This window comes from Sminthopsis crassicaudata, chromosome 2 (assembly GCF_048593235.1).
Source record: "Sminthopsis crassicaudata isolate SCR6 chromosome 2, ASM4859323v1, whole genome shotgun sequence".
Lineage (NCBI taxonomy): Eukaryota > Metazoa > Chordata > Mammalia > Dasyuromorphia > Dasyuridae > Sminthopsis > Sminthopsis crassicaudata.
Genome location: NC_133618.1, coordinates 439,500,842 through 439,518,313, shown reverse-complemented (window position 1 = coordinate 439,518,313; position 17,472 = coordinate 439,500,842). Strand labels below are relative to the sequence as shown.

Sequence of the window (17,472 nt, the reverse complement as noted above, 5' to 3'; positions counted from 1 at the left end):
CTTCTACTTTTCTAAGCTTTTTAGTGGTTGGCCTGTGATAGAGAATATTGTGCTAGTTCTGATACGATTATAATTGTGGTATTTTCTTCCCTCATCCCTACTGTGTAATGCAAACTACCATTGGTGTTTTAATTTGAGTAGCCCAGTGTTAACTAATGTCCTGTAATAGAACTAAAAAATATTAGAACTTGGAAGATACTTATGGACCAGCTAATCCAATTTTCTTATTTGATCAGTCAGAAAACTAAGGCCCAGAAAAGGAAGGGAATTGTCCAAGATCATCCACTAACTATAGCTGCTTAGGGACAGTAAAAAAAATAATAGCACGATAAATGAGATTACTGTGTCAAGACTGAGTATTGGGAGAGGTAGCTGGGTCAGAAGTTTCTGTTTTAATTAAGGTAATTTTAGTTAATAAGTAAATGAAAATGTTGCATTTCTTCAGTTTTATATTTCAGGGGATGTGTCAGACTCATATTTTTCTGGAACAGCATCTGTCATAAATTTATGAGGTCTCTACTTGATATTTGTTTAGATTTTACAATACAAAAGTGGACAGAACGCTAAGCTTGGAATTTTCTGATTTTTTTTTTTCCCCTTTGATACAGTAGCCAACATCTGATCTTATCTGTATTGTCACTACTACCTACAAAATAGAGAAGTAATTAAAAACTTAGGATAGCAAACTTTCCTCCTGCACTGCTTGGAATTTATTAACCAGTCACAGTATAGGGCATTCTAAGCAGTTTTGCAGAATATAAGATATCAAATGTAATTCTTATTTTTAAGAAATTTACAATTACATAGAGTTGTCCTCCTTTTCAGAAGATAATACTTCTGATAGTGATTATGATCTGTGGGTATGACTAACAAAATTAAGCATAATATTCATGTGACTCTGGATAGCACAGGTAGGTCATCCTGAGTCCTGGGTACCTGTATAAAATGTGACAATTTGACCAAATGATATTTGTAGTCCATTCCAGCTCAAAGATTCTGTGTTTCATTCTTTTATATTATCATCATTTGTAGTTTCCTATAGGTATTTTTGGTCTGGACTCCTTCAGTTTCCTCTTATTAATGTATTCAATTCTTCCATTTTCCACATCATCCCTCATGGGGAAATGCCTCACAACTTTTCTTGTTTTCCAAGAAATTAAAAATGGGCCAAAATTCCTGTGGAAGCTGCCAGTGACTGCCTAGCTTTTTCCTTAGAGATTTGCTGCTTAGACTAAGTGTCAGAAACATTTTAGTTCACCCTCCTCTTTCATTTTATCTTTGTTGTTTAAATATTTTTATAGATACATTTTGTTTTTATATCACCTTCATTTCTTTCCCTATTCAGTGAGCACTCTCTTGCAAGAAAATAAAAGGAAAAAGGCATTTCAGCAAACCCAAAACTATCCAATACAGCAACCATGTGTGACAATATAATGCAGCATTCCACACCCCTAGTTCTAGTCCTCTTAAGATAATGAAATCACCCCAATCTGTTCACAGAAGAAACTCAAAACCAGAAAAGTCAACCTTGTGTATTAGGTACATAAGTTATTAAGGTTGGAGTGAACTTGCCCAGAGTCATATAAATGACTTAGTACCTACTCTGTAGCAGTTCACGTAGGAGCCCCAGAGGATTCTTGACTTGCACTGTTTATTAACATTGTCACCAGTCTGAAGTAGAATAAACAATACCCTAATTATTCCCCTCAGTTCCTGTTTGTAATATTGTTGCCCACTCCTGGGAACACTTGAAGCACAAGACCTTTCCATTTAGAGTAGTCGTGGCCTAGAATCAAGTAGGGTAAGCTCCCTAGAGAGAGATGAACTTCAGACACAATTTTACAGAAAAAGAGATGTGGATTGATAGAAGGGGAGGATACTCCAAACAGGAGGAATGCCTTAAAGATAAGAACAAAAAAGTTATAATTCATAGATACCAGCCAAGTTTTGAATGCCTACTGTGGGCAATTTATCTTGTGATCATTGCTGTAAGGAGACAAATTGGAAACAAAGGTGGCAACTTAATAAGTTGTTTTGTTAGGCCCACTGGAAGATTTGCTCTCTTCACTTTGTTATTAATTTCAATTGCAGACCAAACTGTTTTTATTTGTCCCACAGTTGTACACGTTTTGTCAGAGTGCCGCCTGCTATCCTACATGTACCAGATGTCCAACAGAACTACTTTCCTTTTCCGTCTCATTAACATTATTCACGTACAGACTTTAACACAGGTAAGAGACTAAAATGTGACACTTGGGTATATAGCTAACCTGAGTATTAGGTCATGAACACAGCCTCTGTAACTCAGATTCTTATATGTTTGGCCATGTTTCCTTTGTTTTGTGTGTGTGTGTGTGTGTGTGTGTGTGTGTGTGTGTGTGTGTGGCCTTTTGGGTTCCTGGGAAGGAATCCTGTTATTTTTTCGTTCTTTTTTCCAACAATTGCATATTCTCTCTGCTAGAAATCTTATTTCTCTGCTATAACACAGACTATCCTCAGTCATTGGTCCAAGAGGAGAAACCTTGTAAATTTGCTTGCATAGGTATATACTGTTGGGGTTGATCAAAAAGGAAGGACCCTTAACTTTTATAAGGAAAAAAATACTATCAAAGCCCTCAACAAGTTACACTGTGACAGGTGTAGTACCAGATAGGATATACCAACAATGTGGGGACAGCACTGTCATTTGCTTGGTTCATTTGGTCAGCTGTTTTTTTCATCCTGATCCTGGAAGAGGATATTATATCCCAAGTACATCAGTCTATTATTATGGTGGTAATACTGGGTTATATAAAGAGATGGTTTATAGAAGGCTCAGAAGAGAGGCAAGGACTGTGGGGTGAGATGAAACAAAAGGCTTGGAAAATAGAGTTTAGGAGAAGTTGGGAAAGTGGAAGTCTTAGTGGTCTTTTCAGTTTATGAAGAATGTGTACAAAGGATGGGTGCCTAAATAGTCTTCATCTCTGATTAAAACAAACAAACAAAAGAAATTGAGCTGAAGCTACAGTGTGAGTAACTTAGATAAGGTGTGGCAAGCTTCCTAACTTCAGAGGGTTATTAGGGGAAATCAATGCAATTAGAGAGATAGCCCTCTCTGGACATCTGGAACTGGATCTCATAGTGAATTCAGAGATCTCGGCAACAATCACTCTCATTTACTTAACAAAAACTTTGAGATTTAGGAAGCATTTACAGATCCAATCTTCCTCCTGTATTAGTAAAAATAGTAGATGGTCTGAGATTAGCCTCCCCCAATTTAGAGATGCCATTACTGAATATTGTGTATTCCTTGAGCTAGCAACTGTCAAGTGGCAGAACTGGACTGCCAAATACTGGAATCCAGGTCCTTTTATTTCTAATCCAGGATCTTTCTGTTAGGAACTAGATTGGCTGTGATTACTGCTGGCCAGTTAAGGTAGGAAGCATTGTTTTGTGATCGTCTATTGTGCTTTAGGATTACAGGGTCACAGGCCTAAGGGTCATCTAGTCCGTCCCTTAGTTAAGCAAAGATCCCTTTATAGCAGGTATTCTCAAACTACAGCCCACAGGCCAGATGCAGCTGGCTGAGGACATTTATGCGACCCACCAGGTTATGGCAAATGGGCTGAGGGGAGGAGACAGAGTGTGAGTTTTTGTTTTTACTATAGTCTGGCCCCCTATTTAAAAAGTTTGAAGACTACTGCTTTATAGCATTCAGACATTAGTTGATAATCTCCAGTGGTTAAGAACCCACTTTAGAAAGCTGTGACTGTTAGGAACTTTTTTTCTTCATCTTTAATTGAAATTTTCTTTTACAAGTTCTACCCCTTGCTCCTAATTGTGTTTCAAATGGTTGTGTTCCTGAAACTCTTCATGAGGCTGAAGAGCTTCAGTCTACCACACTTAAACCCAATTTTGTGGGAAGAAATGGGAAGCCCCTAATTAGGCCTCTGGCATGGGCATCCCCTTTCACCTCCACCTTTCAGGTCAGACCTAAAGACTTTCAGGCTTCTTTACTGCCCATTCTTATTATGTCTAGCCTCATAAAATTAAGTTCATTACTTCCCTTAACCTGATCCTTGGTCTCTTCATCCTGTCTGGGATCCAGACCCACTGTCCTGCCTCTGAACTCATTACTTTGGGATGGGGTGGGGCTGGGGCGTTTCAGGAGAACGTCAGCTGCCTAAATACCAGTCTGGTGATCCTGATGCTTGCTCGGAGGAAAGACAAACTGCCTGGGTACCTGAATGCCCTCCAGAAGATGGAATATGATGAGAAATACCCTGGCTTCATCCTCAACAACTTTCACAGTCTCCTGCGCTTCTGGCAGCAGCACTACCTCCATAAGGACAAGGACAGCACCTGCTTAGAGAATGTAGGAGTGTATGGGAGCCCAGTGGGGTGGGCAAATATTACCACATCTGGGGATTGGGGGGTAGAGGCTGTGAATGGAGCTTGTCCTTTGGGCCTATGCTGCCTGGGGGGATGACAGAGAGAGCAGAGGAGAAAGGGTCCAGCCTTGAGCATCCACTGTTCCTGCCTAGTCATTTGAAAAGGGGCACTTCTGGTTGCATAACTTTGAATTCTATACTGCCTGGAAATAAATAGCATAAAACAAGAGGGGAAACCCGAGCCAAGTCTATACTGTAGATCCCTTCATGTCATGGAAACAAAAGCTGTTAGAGGAAATTCTCCCCAAATCCTAAAGCCAGGAGGTCAGTGGGGACTAAGATATCCAATTTCTGTATACTAAATGGCCTAGACAGAAGTTTGTCTATCTACCCTCCCTCAGCAAGGCCTCAGTCCTAGATGGAGGATATAAACTGGCTAGGGGGAGGAAAAGAGGCAAGGTGAGAAGCTATGAGATCCTTTTCTAGCCTTGGGTGGGAGAAAATGAAATGAAATGGGCTACCTTGGGCCCTTTCCACAACCTTTTCACCTTTTTCTTCTTCACAGAGCTCCTGTATTAGTTTTACCTACTGGAAAGAGACTGTGTCCATCCTGCTAAGTCCTGACCGGACGTCCCCCTGTGCCCTGGTCAGCTATATTGAAGAGCCCTATATGGACATAGACAGAAACTTCACAGAGGAGTGACCTGCCAGGGCCAGGCCTCTGAGGACATCTTGCAGACAGTGGTGATTCAGGGATTACAGTGTGGTGTGTGTGCACTTCTCCATTTGGATCCATGGACCGTGTGGGCCCCCCTTCTTCACTCCTGCCCCTATTGCTACTCCCCCTTCCATAACCTGCTCCCATTGCTCCTGGGATGGGACATTTCAGGGACTTCTGGTTTGAAGGAGAAATTACCTTTTCCCAGAAGAGACAGTGCTATTTTTCTCCCTGGGGGAGGCAGGGCTTACCGAGAGCTCTTTCCTTCTTTCCTGCCTCTCCGTCCCTAATCCCTCACAACTGAAGCTTTTCCTGACCAGTATCACCAGGCCCTCTGTTTGGTTGCCATTTCTGAGGCTAGGCCTGTGCTGCCGGCTCCTGGCCTGGGTCACTGATACATGAACTCAGATGTTCCCTGAGCAAGGACCGTAGGCGGACTCATTATTTCTTCTCTTTCCCCTTGCTCCTGAGACCTGGTACTGAATTTGAGGGTCTCCATCTTTTTATCTAGTGTTCCCTCCAGGCCTCTCATCGTTTTTCTCCCCCAGGGAGAATCCTTTTCCTTAAAATACTGGGCAGGAGCGTCAGTCCATTGCTTAGATGTTATTCACTGCCCCCACCTGTGGCCGAGTGGAACTTAAAATCTTCACATCTCAGATGTTTGCTCAGCGCTTTTCTGCGGGTACCTCCTCCCACTTTAGCATTTCAGTCCTCCATGCAAGGGGAGTGGGGCTGGAGAGAGGGGGAGAGGGCATACTGGGCACCCCAACCATTGGGATACTGGGGCCTTCTCTGGAGCCAGAGAGAGAGAGAGAGAGAGAGAGGCCAGAAAGGAGTAGTAGGAAGCTCCCACAGTGTCCACCTCCCCAGAATTCAGACTGCTTAGAGGTATGTCGTCCCTCGTTCTCTGGTAAGATGGCCCAGTGCTGATGAAGAGCACAGAAAAAGGGGTCCAGGGAGTCCTTAACCCCTCTGGGCTCACCCTTTGGGAATCTCACCTTGGTTAGCCCAGGACCAATCCAGCCCCTTGGACAAGTAGGCCTAAGTCCTCAGGCTTCCTTCCCAGGTTGAGCCCCGGGGATGAGGTTTGGCCTGCCCCAGCAATTTCCTGTTTATTTGATCCTCCTCCCCTGCTGTCTGATCTTCCTTTTTTGTTTTGCCACCTTTTAACCCACAGGCCACTCATGAAAAGATGTGTTATCCCTCTGACCTTCCCCATGTCTTCCCCCCTTAAATCCTCAGATAGTCTTAAGTCGTTTTTTCTTCCCGTACTGGACTCAAGGGGGCTGCCCCCAGCAGAGCTGGGTATCTTCCCCAGGGAGGGCTGGGTCCCAATGCCTTGGCCCAACAGCCCCATACTCCCTGGAGTTCTGCCAATAGGTCTGGTAAAGGAAAAAGGTTGTCTTCTTTAAATTCAAATGTCATGGAGTTGTATCCCTTGAATGACTCAGTCCTTCCTCTGAGGGACTTCGCCCCCAGTCGCCCCACACAGATCAGCTCTCCCTGGAAAAGCTCTTCCCCTCCCCAGGATGAGGACCGCACCACAGTATTGCCAATTTATTAACAGCAAATAAACTGATTATTAGATGGAGAGTATTAAAGTATTTTAAGTGAGGGGTGTGGAACTGACCTTTGTTTGGGTAAGCAATGCCAGGCTCTGGGAGACTGGATAGACTAGGGATGTGCTCTAGGCCCAGTTTTCCTTCCTTTGTGCAGGTTTTGCCTGGGGGGCCTGAGTCCAACCCTCAGGGTCTTCTTTACTCTTAATCTCCCCTTCCCTCAAGCAAAAGGAACATGAAGCATTCTAGGTTTGAGAAAGTTGCATTTATTTGGGAAATTCAAAGGGATTGGAGGGAAAATTATGGTAAATTATAGAATCGAAGGTCCTCGGGATAGGATAAGGAAGCGGTGAGTTAGGGGTCCATGGTGCTGTTCCAGCAACCACTCCTCTTCAGATCTTAGGCCTGAAAGGGCTCATGGGCCTCCGTGCCCTCACTCTTTATGCTGAGGAATGGCAGAGACATGTTAGTTCACCACCGATGCCTGCTGCTTCCCTCCCTCTCACAGTCACAGACAGCCCTGCAAAGAAGGAATTCCTCCTCTCTTGCGGAACTTGTTTTTGTTCTTCCCCTTTCACTTTGGGGAATAAGTTATTGCCCTTTTCTCCCCAGCCCCTCACCTTCGGGGTCAGGGCATCCCGAGTGCGAGCCCGAAGCTTGTTAACCTGGGTTTCTGCAATGTCTGCCCGTTCCTCTGCATCATCAAGCTCATGCTGAGCCTTGCGATACTTCACCAGGTTGGAGTTGGCCTGTTGCTCCTGGGAAGGAGCAATCAGAGAATCAGTCCATTAACAAGTATCATAATAAGTGCCTACCATGTAGGATTATGCACAAAGAGTTAGTTGTATGTGGGTGTTTGGGCCAAGACATGCTTCTCTCAGTTTTTACTTCTATAAGATGGGAAAAGTAATGCCCGGGTCAGAGCCGCACGTGCTTTTGCGCACGTACTCACCGCCTCCTCAAACTGGCGCTTATAGCTCTTGACTTTGCTCTGTAGCTTCTCAATAAGGTCCTGCATCCGGGCCAGGTTTTTCCTGTCTTCCTCAGCCTGGGGAGGAGAGAAAGTGGGAATCATTCAGAGCTGTGGCCTAGGCTTGTAGATTGAGAGAGAACCTGGCTCTGAAATTCCCCAGCCTCCGTCCCACTGACCTGATAGGTGAGCTCCTTCACTCGGCGCTCATGTTTGCGAATGCCTTTCTGGGCCTCCACATTCTTCTTCTGTTCCCCATCTAACTCCAACTCCAGTTCCCGCACCTGCAGAACAAGAGTAGATGAGCCTGGGCCATGAGTTTAGGGAGATAGGATCTTGGTATAGTGTCAGCAGGGCTGATGGACTTATGAGTTGTGTGTCCTTGGGCCAATCCCACTTTCAGGGACTCAATTTCCTCCTCTATAAGTCCCTTCCAGCTCTAGATGTTCGATCTCCCTAGAACCAGGGGGCAATAACCATGCTGAGGAGAGAAGGCATGAAAAAAGAACAAGAATGTTGAGGATATGGCTTGGATGCCCAGAATGGGGTCCAGCAGTGGGTAGGTGGTGAGGAATCAGGTCTGAGGCCAAGGACAAATGTGAAGGGGCAGGGGAGAGGGCAGAAGTGCCCAAGAGGGATCTGGAAGTACTGGTGGCCAGGGGCTGGAGGGGGGGTTGGGCGGTGCAGGGGGGAGGAGAGGATCGAGGAGAGCAGGGTTGGAAGCATCTCAGAATCTAGGGGGCCCCATCTCTTTGGGATTATTCGTTATTCCCCATGGATCAGTGGGATGCTTAAGGGATCACCAAGGAGAGGAGACATCTTGCTCCCCTCAGAGGGAGGGGAGAACAGGAGCTGCTTGGTGATGAAACCCCTCTGCTCTCCAAGCAGTTGACTGCATGTGTAATGTCAGCTTAATGAGCCCTCCAGTGCCTAGCGGTAATCAAATCCTGGGGGAAGGGAGACAAGATTCCTGCCACAAAGAGTCCAAGTCTTGATTTCCTACACAAGAAAATATTGGGGAGGTGGACTGGAGCCTCAGAGCAAGGCCAGGAGAATCTCGGAGGGTGGGTAACTAGGTGAATCAGATCATGACGGAAACCATTGGGAGGGAGAAGACAGAGGTGGGGAGAGGAGCAATGTCTCAGAAGTTCTGGGGAATGGGGACACATTGGGGAAGGACTGACCTTTGATTCCAACTTCTGGACCTGCTTCTTGCCACCCCTGAGGGCCACCTGCTCAGCTTCATCCAGCCGAACCTGTAGCTCCCTCACTGTCTGCTCCAGTGTCTTTTTCATCCGCTCCAAGTGGGCACTGGTATCCTGTTCCTTCTTCAACTCCTCAGCCATCATAGCAGCCTGCAGGGGGTCGGGGCAGAAGGCACAGACTCTCAGGAGCCTACTTTTCCTCCCCGCACGTACTCTTCAGTCTGGCGACATGGGTGCGAGACACTTCCATCTCCAGGCTGGGTGTTGTCATTGGCTGTCTCCTCTACCTGGAATGTTCTCCATCTCCTCCTCCTGGCCTCTTTCCAGCTAAAATCCCACCTTCCTCGGGAAGCCTTTCCCCATGTCCCCCTTATACTAATCCTCTCCCTTTGTTGTTATCTCTGATTTAAACTGTACATAACTTGTTTGTACATAGGTGGTTTGCATGTTGTCTCTTCCATTAGAATGTGAGCTCTCCGAGAGCAGGGACTGCCTTTTGCCTTTGTATCTGCAGAGATCAGCATAGTGCCTGGTACTCAGTAGGCACTTAATAAATGTTTATTGACTGACCATCCCTGCCCCCTTCTGAGGGTCATTCCATTCTTCCCCACTTCCTCTTGGATAGAGGTTACATGGTATCAAGATAATTGGATTTCCTTAGAAAATCTGGGTTCCAAGTCTAGTCCTGTCACTGTGACCTTACCTTGACGGGACAGCTTCTCAAAGCTTCAGTTTCTTTGCTAAAACAGGAGAGGTTTGAGCTAGATCTCTAAACTGCCTTTTGACTCTAGAGGAGATTGATTCTGATTTGAAGTCAGAAGACTGGGATTCAGATCCTGGCTCCATCACTTAGGATCAGTATGATCTCGGGCATTATGATAACCTCTCCAGAGCTCATGAGTAAAATGGGAACATTCCTCCCAGCTTGGAGTCTATGATCCCGTGATCACCTTGCTGGAAAGTCCTTTTGTCCCAAAGCCTTCCTGTTGTAATCCCAGCCCAATTCTTTCAGCTCTGAGATGGACCAGGCTGGTCCTTCCCAAGACTGGGCCCAGCCCAGCCCAGCCCAGCCCAGCCCAGCCTCTGGACCCTCACATCAGTGATGGCTTTCTTCGCCTTCTCCTCAGCTTCACGGCTTTCCTGCACGGCCTCTTCTACCTCGCTACTCAGTTGTGACACATCAGCCTCTAATTTCTTTTTCTGGCTGATAAGGCCTGTGTTCTGGGAGCACATGGGGGTTGAGAGAAAAAAGGAGAAAAAATCAGATCTAGATTGGGTATCTCCTAGGCAAGGGTCATTAATTCTCCACAGACTGGTGAAATCTATGGACCTCTTAGCGTTACTGCGTAAATGCATAAAATAAAATACATAGGATTAGTGTAAAGTACAAATATTTTAAAAAACAAAAACCACATTGACAGGTTTAAGAACCCTTACTAAGGACAGTCAGATGCCCCAGGCAAGCCCTCTTCGGAAAGGACTCATGGGCCTCTGAAGAAGGGGATCTCTGGGGTCACCAGACCCTGCATTTCTGTGCTGTGTCTGGCATGTCCCATTTTGGAGCCTGGTGTGCCCTATTCTCCAGCATGCCCTGGGTCTTGTGATAGTTCAACACATTTCTTTTAGACATGCATACAAAAATATTCACATAAATTATAATACATTAGTAAATGTAGAGATCAAGGTGATAAATATAGAAATTATAGTAGTTGTGCAGATCTTTATTGAGCACTACTATGTGTACAGCCCTATGTGAGGCTTGGGTGCTTACCTGGGAGTGCAGCAAGTTGATCCTCTCAGTGGCCTCGAGCAGCTCTTGCTCAGCTAGCCTGCGGGCTCTCTCACCCTGCTCCAGTACAGCCCGGAGCTCCTCCAGCTCTGCCAGCAGCAGCCCGTTCCTTCGCTCCAAGGCCTGGGCCTGTTCCCTCAGCTCCCCGGCCACACGCTGTGCCTCATCCTGGGCCACCTGGGCATCCTGGAGAGGAGGGGGAGAGGGAAGGGTGACCTCCAGGAAAGGCTTGGGTCTGCATTTGTCCCTAGGTCTGCCCACAGGCCCTTTGTGCCCCACTTCTCCCCAAATTCCCCCATGGCTCCCAGCTTTGCCATCCACTTCCCCTGCCAAGCCCCGGCCCCCTGGCTGTGCCCATAGCTTCCAGATACCTCCCCGTGCTTCCACTCCTGCCTCAGCCACCAATCTCACCTTGAGCTGGCCTTGTAGCAGGCGAGTAGCTGTGTGGGCCTCACTGGCCTGGCGGGTGGCGTGACCCAGCTGCAGCTCCAGCTCGTTCAGGTCCCCCTCCATCTTCTTTTTAAGCCTCAGCGCCTCATTCCGTGCCCGGCCCTCAGCATCCAGTGAAGCCTGCAGGGATTCCACCGTGCGCTGGTGATTGCGCCTGGGTAAGGAGGGGCAGGCAGACTCAGTGCTGAGGGTCTCCTGCCTAGACAGTTGGTGGGGGCTCACTGACCCCAGGTTCTTCTCTGCTATCAACTCCTGTCACCTCAGATGCCAGATCCTAGCCCCTCTGGTCCTGCCACTGACCTCTGCTTCTATCCAATGAGGAGTTGCACCCAAATGGAAAGGGAGCTCCCATCACAGAAGTATTCCAGAAAAGGCCAGCTGGCCCCTTGTCTGGGATCTTGGAGGGAGGACTTAGGCTCCATTAGGTCTTGGACTAGATTGCACGTGGGTCCCTTCCATCTTGGAGATGCTGGGATTGTAGAAGAGTTTAATCTTCCAATAAAAGTTCTCTGATGTTCAGTCAGATGGTCCCTTTCTCAGTGAAATCCCTCTAGGCTAATGAAAATTTTTAGGAGTCTGGCTCCCTCTGGAAGTCACTTTCTTCCAGAGCCGATGGTTCCTTCCCTCATGCCCCCCAACACAATAGGAAGAGGAGGAGCAGGAGGAAGAGCAGCAGCAGCAGCAGCAGCAGCAAGCAGCTTGCTCCTCGGTCCTCACTGCCACTGCTAGACTAACCCTTTGCCACCTTCACTCATCAGCCTCTTCTCTCAAGTTCACTCCATCCCTCCTGCCTTTCAGTCTTTTTACTCTTTATTCCTTTCACTCCCTGGACTGATCTAGTGATACCGGCCTCCCTCCTCTTTGCACAAGACACTCCAACTCCAGGTTCTGGGATTTTCGCTAGTCCCTCATTTTGGGGATTCTCTCCCTGATCCCCCATAATAAAATTGGCTATTGACTGGTGAACTATTTAGATTTTTATTACAATTGTACCAGTCTCAGGTCATTTCTTTGGTCTTTGTCTATTTCTGTTTCTTTTCTCTCTCCGTCTCTCCCTCCCTCTCTGTCGTCTCTCTCTCACACATACACTCACAGATGCACATACACACGGTTTGTTTCACAGATATACACATTGTGTGTGTTACACTCACAGATACACATACATACTGCTTGTTTCTCACACATATACATACATACATGTCTCTGTCTTATACATGGATAACATACTGTCTGTCGCACACTCACAGATGCACATACTGTTTCTGTATCTCTCTCACACACACATACACACTGGCTCTGTGTCTCTCTCTCACACACACACACATACGCATACCCTACCACACATACAGAGGTTTAGGAGCCCAAAGGACTTCTGTCAGGGCCTTCCACCTCCCCAGGAGTGGCCCAGAGCCACAATGTTTTCTAAGGAGGACAGGCCTGGAGTCCCCAGGGAGCTCACTCTGTGCAAGGGGTGGGGGGCAGCAGAGGTTGACTGGGGCAGCCTCTGGCCTTCCCACCTGAGGTTCTCACTCTCCTCGTTCTTCTCTGCCAGCTTGCGGTCCATGTCAGCCTTCACCTGAGATAGTTCCAGCTGACTCCGCAGAGTCTTTGTCTCCTCTAGCTCCAAGGCCCCCTGGAAGGCAGTGAGAGGGAGTCAGGGGCAGTGGGAGCTTCATTGGCTGGTCAGGGTCTTGAGCTTAGGGTCCAGCGTGTCAGTGTCCTGGCAGTCAGCATGAGCGGGTTAGTTTGGGAGGGTTAGCACATGGAGATTAGCAAGAGCAATGTGAGTCCAGGCGTTCTGACCTCAGCTTCCTCTAGTGCAGCCTGGAGCTCACTCTTTTCTCCTTCCAGTGCCTTCTTCACTTTCTCCAACTCCTGTAAATTCTTCCCACTGAGACTGATCTGGTCAGTGAGGTCACTGATTTCCTCTGGGGAGGATGGGAAAGTGGGAGACTTGATCTCAGAGGATGCCTCCCCATGTGGGATGGCCCCTGTTCAATCCCAGTGTTCCCCTTTTAGATCCCAGAATGACCTTCACGTGCCAGGATGATGTTGACCCTGCAAAATGACCCCAGTGACTTTGGGACCTGGGATGACCTCTGCCCCCAAGATGCTGCTTGAGGATAGGCCAGAGTCTCATACCCTGGAGGTGCTTATTCTCCCTCTTGAGGGTCTCCAGGGCTTCAAGCACCTCCTCGTGACTGTGCCGGAGCCTGAAGAGCTCCGAGCCAAGGCTTCTGGCCTCTCTCTGGGCGGCCTCCAGCTCCCGCTGAGTCTCCTCCTCCTGGCGCCGCCGCTCCTCCAGGGCCCGCTCCAGAAGGCGCTGCTTCTTGTCCAGGGCAGCGGCCGCTGAGGTGGAGCGCTCCAGCTCCAGGCTCACATCATCCACCTCCGTCTGCAGCCGCAGCTTTGCCTTCTCCAGGGATGAGCACCGTGCGTGGGCTGCCTCTGCAACCTCCTCGGCCTCCTGAAGCCTGGCTGCCAACTTCTTCCTGAGGCCATGAGGAGAGAGAGCACAGGGTTGTGGCCAAAGGTCCTCAAAGTCAAAGGGTCAGAAATATGGGGTCCCAGGACAGGATCGTAGACGAGGGTCCAATATGGAGTCAGGGGGCAGGATCATGGGCGAGGATCCTGAAGGTCACAGGGTCAGCAGCATGGGGCCACAAGACAGGATCATGGCCAAGTGTTCATAAGGTCAGGAACATGGAAGTCACAGGGTCCTACACATCAAAGTAATTGTAGGATTGCAGATGCAGAGCTGAAAAGGACCTTAGATTTGAACTCCATTATTCTGACTTCAGTCATTATTCTTTCCACTGACCATATGGAAGTGAGGTTAGTGGTCAAAGACAGGGACCCATAAGACAGGGAGAACAACCCTAAGGGGGAATAAGGGAATAAGTATTGATATAACACTTACTAAGTGCAAGGCACTGTGCTAAGAACTTTTTTTACAAATATTATTCATTGGATTCCTGGAGGAACAATGTGGAACTATGCCCAAAGGGTTATCAAACTGTGCACACCCTTTGGCCGAGCAGTGTCTCTGGATACTAAAAAAAAAAATAATCAAAAAGGGAAAAGGACCCACATGTGCAAAAAATGTTTGTAACAGCCCTTTTTGTAGTGGAAAGAAACTGGAAACTGACAGATGCCCATTGGTTGGCACTGAATAAGATAGTACATGAATATTATGGAATATTATTGCTCTGTAAGAAATGACCAGCAGGATGATTTCAGAGAGGCCAGGAGAGACTTATAGGAACTGATGCTGAGTGAAATGAGCAGAACCAAGATGGACGTGGCTCTCATCAACAATGAGGTGATTCCAAGCCATTTCCAATAAACTTGTGACCGAGAGAACTGTCTACACCCAAAGAGAGGACTATGGGAACTGAGTATGGATCACAATATAGTATTTTCATCTTTTTGTTGGTGCTGGTATCATTTGTTTGTTTGCTTTTTTTTTTTCATTTATTTCTCTTTTTGATCTGATTTTCTTGTACAACATAAGTGTGGAGATATGTTTGGAAGAACTGAGTATGTTTAACCTCTAATGGGATTGCTTGCAATCTAGGGGAGGGAAGATAGGGAGGGAGAGAGAAAACTTGGGAACACAGGGTGAATGTTTAGGGCTAAACAACTCTTAATTTAAAAAAAATATATATGCACACATGCATATCTGTGTTATCTATATGTATATGTAATATATGTATATATACATATTTATGCATATATACAGGTACACATGTATATGCATAAATACATACATATGCATTATGGATCTTTTCCATTATTTTAATGTTAATAAAACTAGAAATAATATTAAACAATAAAAAGCTATTATTATTTATTATAAAACAGCTGGAGGTACGTGCTATTATTCCCATTTTACAGATGAGGAAACTGAGACAAACAAAGGACTTGCTCAGGATCGCCCAGTGAATGTCTAGGGTTGCATTTGAACTCATATCTTCCCTATTGCAGCAGCAGTAGCACTCCACCCGCAGGGTCACCTGGTGGTCTCTAAGGGGAGGGGGAGTGGAGTGACCACAGATGGGTCAGAGCATGCCACCAGTTCCCGGTCAGGCTTCACAGAGCCGCAGAACAGGGTTTCCGGACGGGGCAGTGACAGCCAGGAGACTGGTCATACACACACGGTCACAGCCAGGGGTCTGGGGCCCCGGGGGTGGGCAGGCAGCGGGGCCTGGCTCAGGGCTCCTTACTTAGCCTCCTCCAGCTCCTCGGTCCTCTGGATGGCATCCGCCTCGTACTTGCTCCTCCACTGGGCCACCTCGGCGTTGGCCTTGGACAGGAGCCGCTGCAGCTCGGCCTGCGCCTCCGCCTCCTCCTCGTGCTGCTCCCTGAGCAGCTCACAGTCATGCCGAGACGCCTGCACCGTGTGGGCCAGCGCGCTCTTCGCCTGTGTTGAGAGGACGGGGAATGACGGGGTGTCAGGAGCCGGGCGCCCGGAGCCGGGCGCCCCTTCCTTTCCCAGCTCTCCCAGCCCATCCTCCCGGCCCGGGACCTTGGTCTCCTCCTCCAGCTGCCGCCTCAGCTCCTCTAGGCTCTGGGTCACCGAGATCTTCCCCCGGCTTAGCTGACTGATCAGAGACTCCTTCTCCTCCAGCAGCCGGCTCAATTCTCCTGGGGGGGGGGGAGGAGGCAAAGGAGGGAGTGAGGGGTGGTTAGAGGAGCTCCCGGATCATCCCTCCTCTCTCTTGGATCATCCCCCCTCATTCCACCTGGATCAATCCCCTTCCTGCACCCGGACCCCTCCCTCCACCCAGATCATATTCCCTCCTCTACTTGGATCGTCTCCCCCCTCCCTCAACCAGATCATCCCCCCTCCCTCAACCCAGATAGCCTTCCCACCATTCTCAGTCTGCAGTCTCCCGCGCTGGGCAGTCGCGTCGGCCAGCTGCCTCTGCAGCTCATCGATCTTGATCTTGGCTTCGCTCAGATGATCCTCTGAGGCCCGACAGAGCTTCTCTGCGTTGGTCTGGGTTGGGGGACAGGGGTCAGAGTGCATCAGAAGGTAGAAAGTGGGAAGAGGGGTGGTGGGGGTCCCAGAGAGTGGAAACAAAGTCAGGCATCGGTGGGCTCTCAAGCTTGTGGATCTGAGGACAGGGCAAAGGGGAGTCTGACAAAAGATCAAGCTTTGGAAGGGTCTTCAGGTCATGAGTCAAAAGCAGTAACTAGTATGGGGCCTGGAGTCAGGAAGACCCAAGTTCAATACCTCAGCTTCCTTATCTGTAAAATGGGGATAATGGTAGTATCTCTCTCCCGGGTCACAGACTTACAAGGCGATAATTTTTGTTAGCGGCCTCGCAGAGTGCCTGGAGCACAGTAAGGTCTATATCACTGTTAGTTACTACTACTACTACTACTACTACTACTACTACTACTACTACTACTACTACTACTACTACTACTACTACTACTACTACTACTACTACTACTACTACTTACTGTTATTACTAGCTGTGTGATCCAAGACTCAATTTTCCTGTTGCCTCATCGGTAAAAGGGGGATAACAGTAGCACCTACCTCCCGGGTCACAGACTGACAAGGAGACAATATCAGTAACGGGCTTAGCACAATATGTGGCACACAGTCAGTGCCTTATGAACGTTAGCTATTGGAGGAGCAGGAAGAGCAGGGGGCGGGGAGGAGCCCCGAGGAGACCGGAGCGGGACCCGAGGGCGGCTGGGCGGGGCCAAAGTCCGGCTCCTAAGCGTCCGCGGCTCCCGAGCCTACCTTGCTTCGGGTCAGGGCCTCCACGTTAGCACTGAGGTCATCCACCTCCATCCTGAGCTCGCTCTTCTCCTTCTCCAGCTTCTGCCGGGCCCGCTGGAGGTTGTCGATGTGCTCCCCCAGCTCGGCGGTGCTGTCCGCCTGCCTCCGGCGCAGGGCCGCCGCCGTGGCCTCGTGCCTCAGCGTGGCCTCCTCCAGCTCCCGCCGCAGCCGGCCAAGCTCCGCCTCCAGCTTCCGACTGCCTTCCCGCTGCCCGGCGGAGGCTCCCCCGGCCTCCTCCAGCCGCTCGCTCAGCTCCTCCAGCTCCTGCGCGCTCTCCGCCCGCTGCTTCTCCACGCGAGCCCGGGCCGCCCGCTCCGCCTCCAGCTCCTCCTCCAGCTCCTCTCCGCGGGACTGGGGAGGGCGGCCAGAGAAGGTGTGAAGATGCCGGGGCCGCCCCAGGGGTTCCCCCCCCCGCAGCCCCCCGCAGCCCGGGGGTGCGCTCCGCACTGCCCAGCCCGGCCGGAAGCTCACGGCTGTGGCCCCGCAGGAGGAGAGAGAGAGCGTCAGAGGGAAAGGCACCTGTAGCTCCTTGATCTTTTTCTGCAGCTGGGCTCCCAGCACCTGTTCGTCCTCAATGCGAGAATTGAGTTGGCTCATCTCAAAGTCCTTCC

The 17,472-nt window shown here is 48.8% G+C and overlaps 2 protein-coding genes across 3 annotated transcripts in view; one reads left to right on the top strand and one right to left on the bottom strand.

Annotated features, from left to right (window-relative positions):
- Positions 1–6,679, top strand: part of TRPC4AP (transient receptor potential cation channel subfamily C member 4 associated protein) — an 82,039-nt gene extending 75,360 nt beyond the window's left edge. For both annotated transcript variants that reach the window (XM_074292479.1, XM_074292478.1), the window contains exons 17-19: positions 2,119–2,231; positions 4,148–4,354; positions 4,936–6,679. In XM_074292479.1, coding sequence (XP_074148580.1) covers positions 2,119–2,231; positions 4,148–4,354; positions 4,936–5,073 — 458 coding nt within the window. In that variant the 3' untranslated portion in view covers positions 5,074–6,679. The remainder of the gene's footprint in view (positions 1–2,118; positions 2,232–4,147; positions 4,355–4,935) is intronic.
- A 218-nt stretch (positions 6,680–6,897) lies between these two features.
- Positions 6,898–17,472, bottom strand: part of MYH7B (myosin heavy chain 7B) — a 38,593-nt gene continuing 28,018 nt past the window's right edge. The window contains exons 27-41 of the mRNA XM_074292480.1: positions 17,381–17,471; positions 16,823–17,212; positions 15,937–16,063; positions 15,590–15,708; positions 15,288–15,484; positions 13,204–13,553; positions 12,865–12,989; positions 12,579–12,694; positions 11,023–11,215; positions 10,594–10,797; positions 9,918–10,043; positions 8,802–8,972; positions 7,797–7,901; positions 7,600–7,695; positions 6,898–7,405 (exon numbers count right to left, since the gene is read on the bottom strand). Coding sequence (XP_074148581.1) covers positions 7,088–7,405; positions 7,600–7,695; positions 7,797–7,901; positions 8,802–8,972; positions 9,918–10,043; positions 10,594–10,797; positions 11,023–11,215; positions 12,579–12,694; positions 12,865–12,989; positions 13,204–13,553; positions 15,288–15,484; positions 15,590–15,708; positions 15,937–16,063; positions 16,823–17,212; positions 17,381–17,471 — 2,728 coding nt within the window. The 3' untranslated portion in view covers positions 6,898–7,087. The remainder of the gene's footprint in view (positions 7,406–7,599; positions 7,696–7,796; positions 7,902–8,801; positions 8,973–9,917; positions 10,044–10,593; positions 10,798–11,022; positions 11,216–12,578; positions 12,695–12,864; positions 12,990–13,203; positions 13,554–15,287; positions 15,485–15,589; positions 15,709–15,936; positions 16,064–16,822; positions 17,213–17,380; position 17,472) is intronic.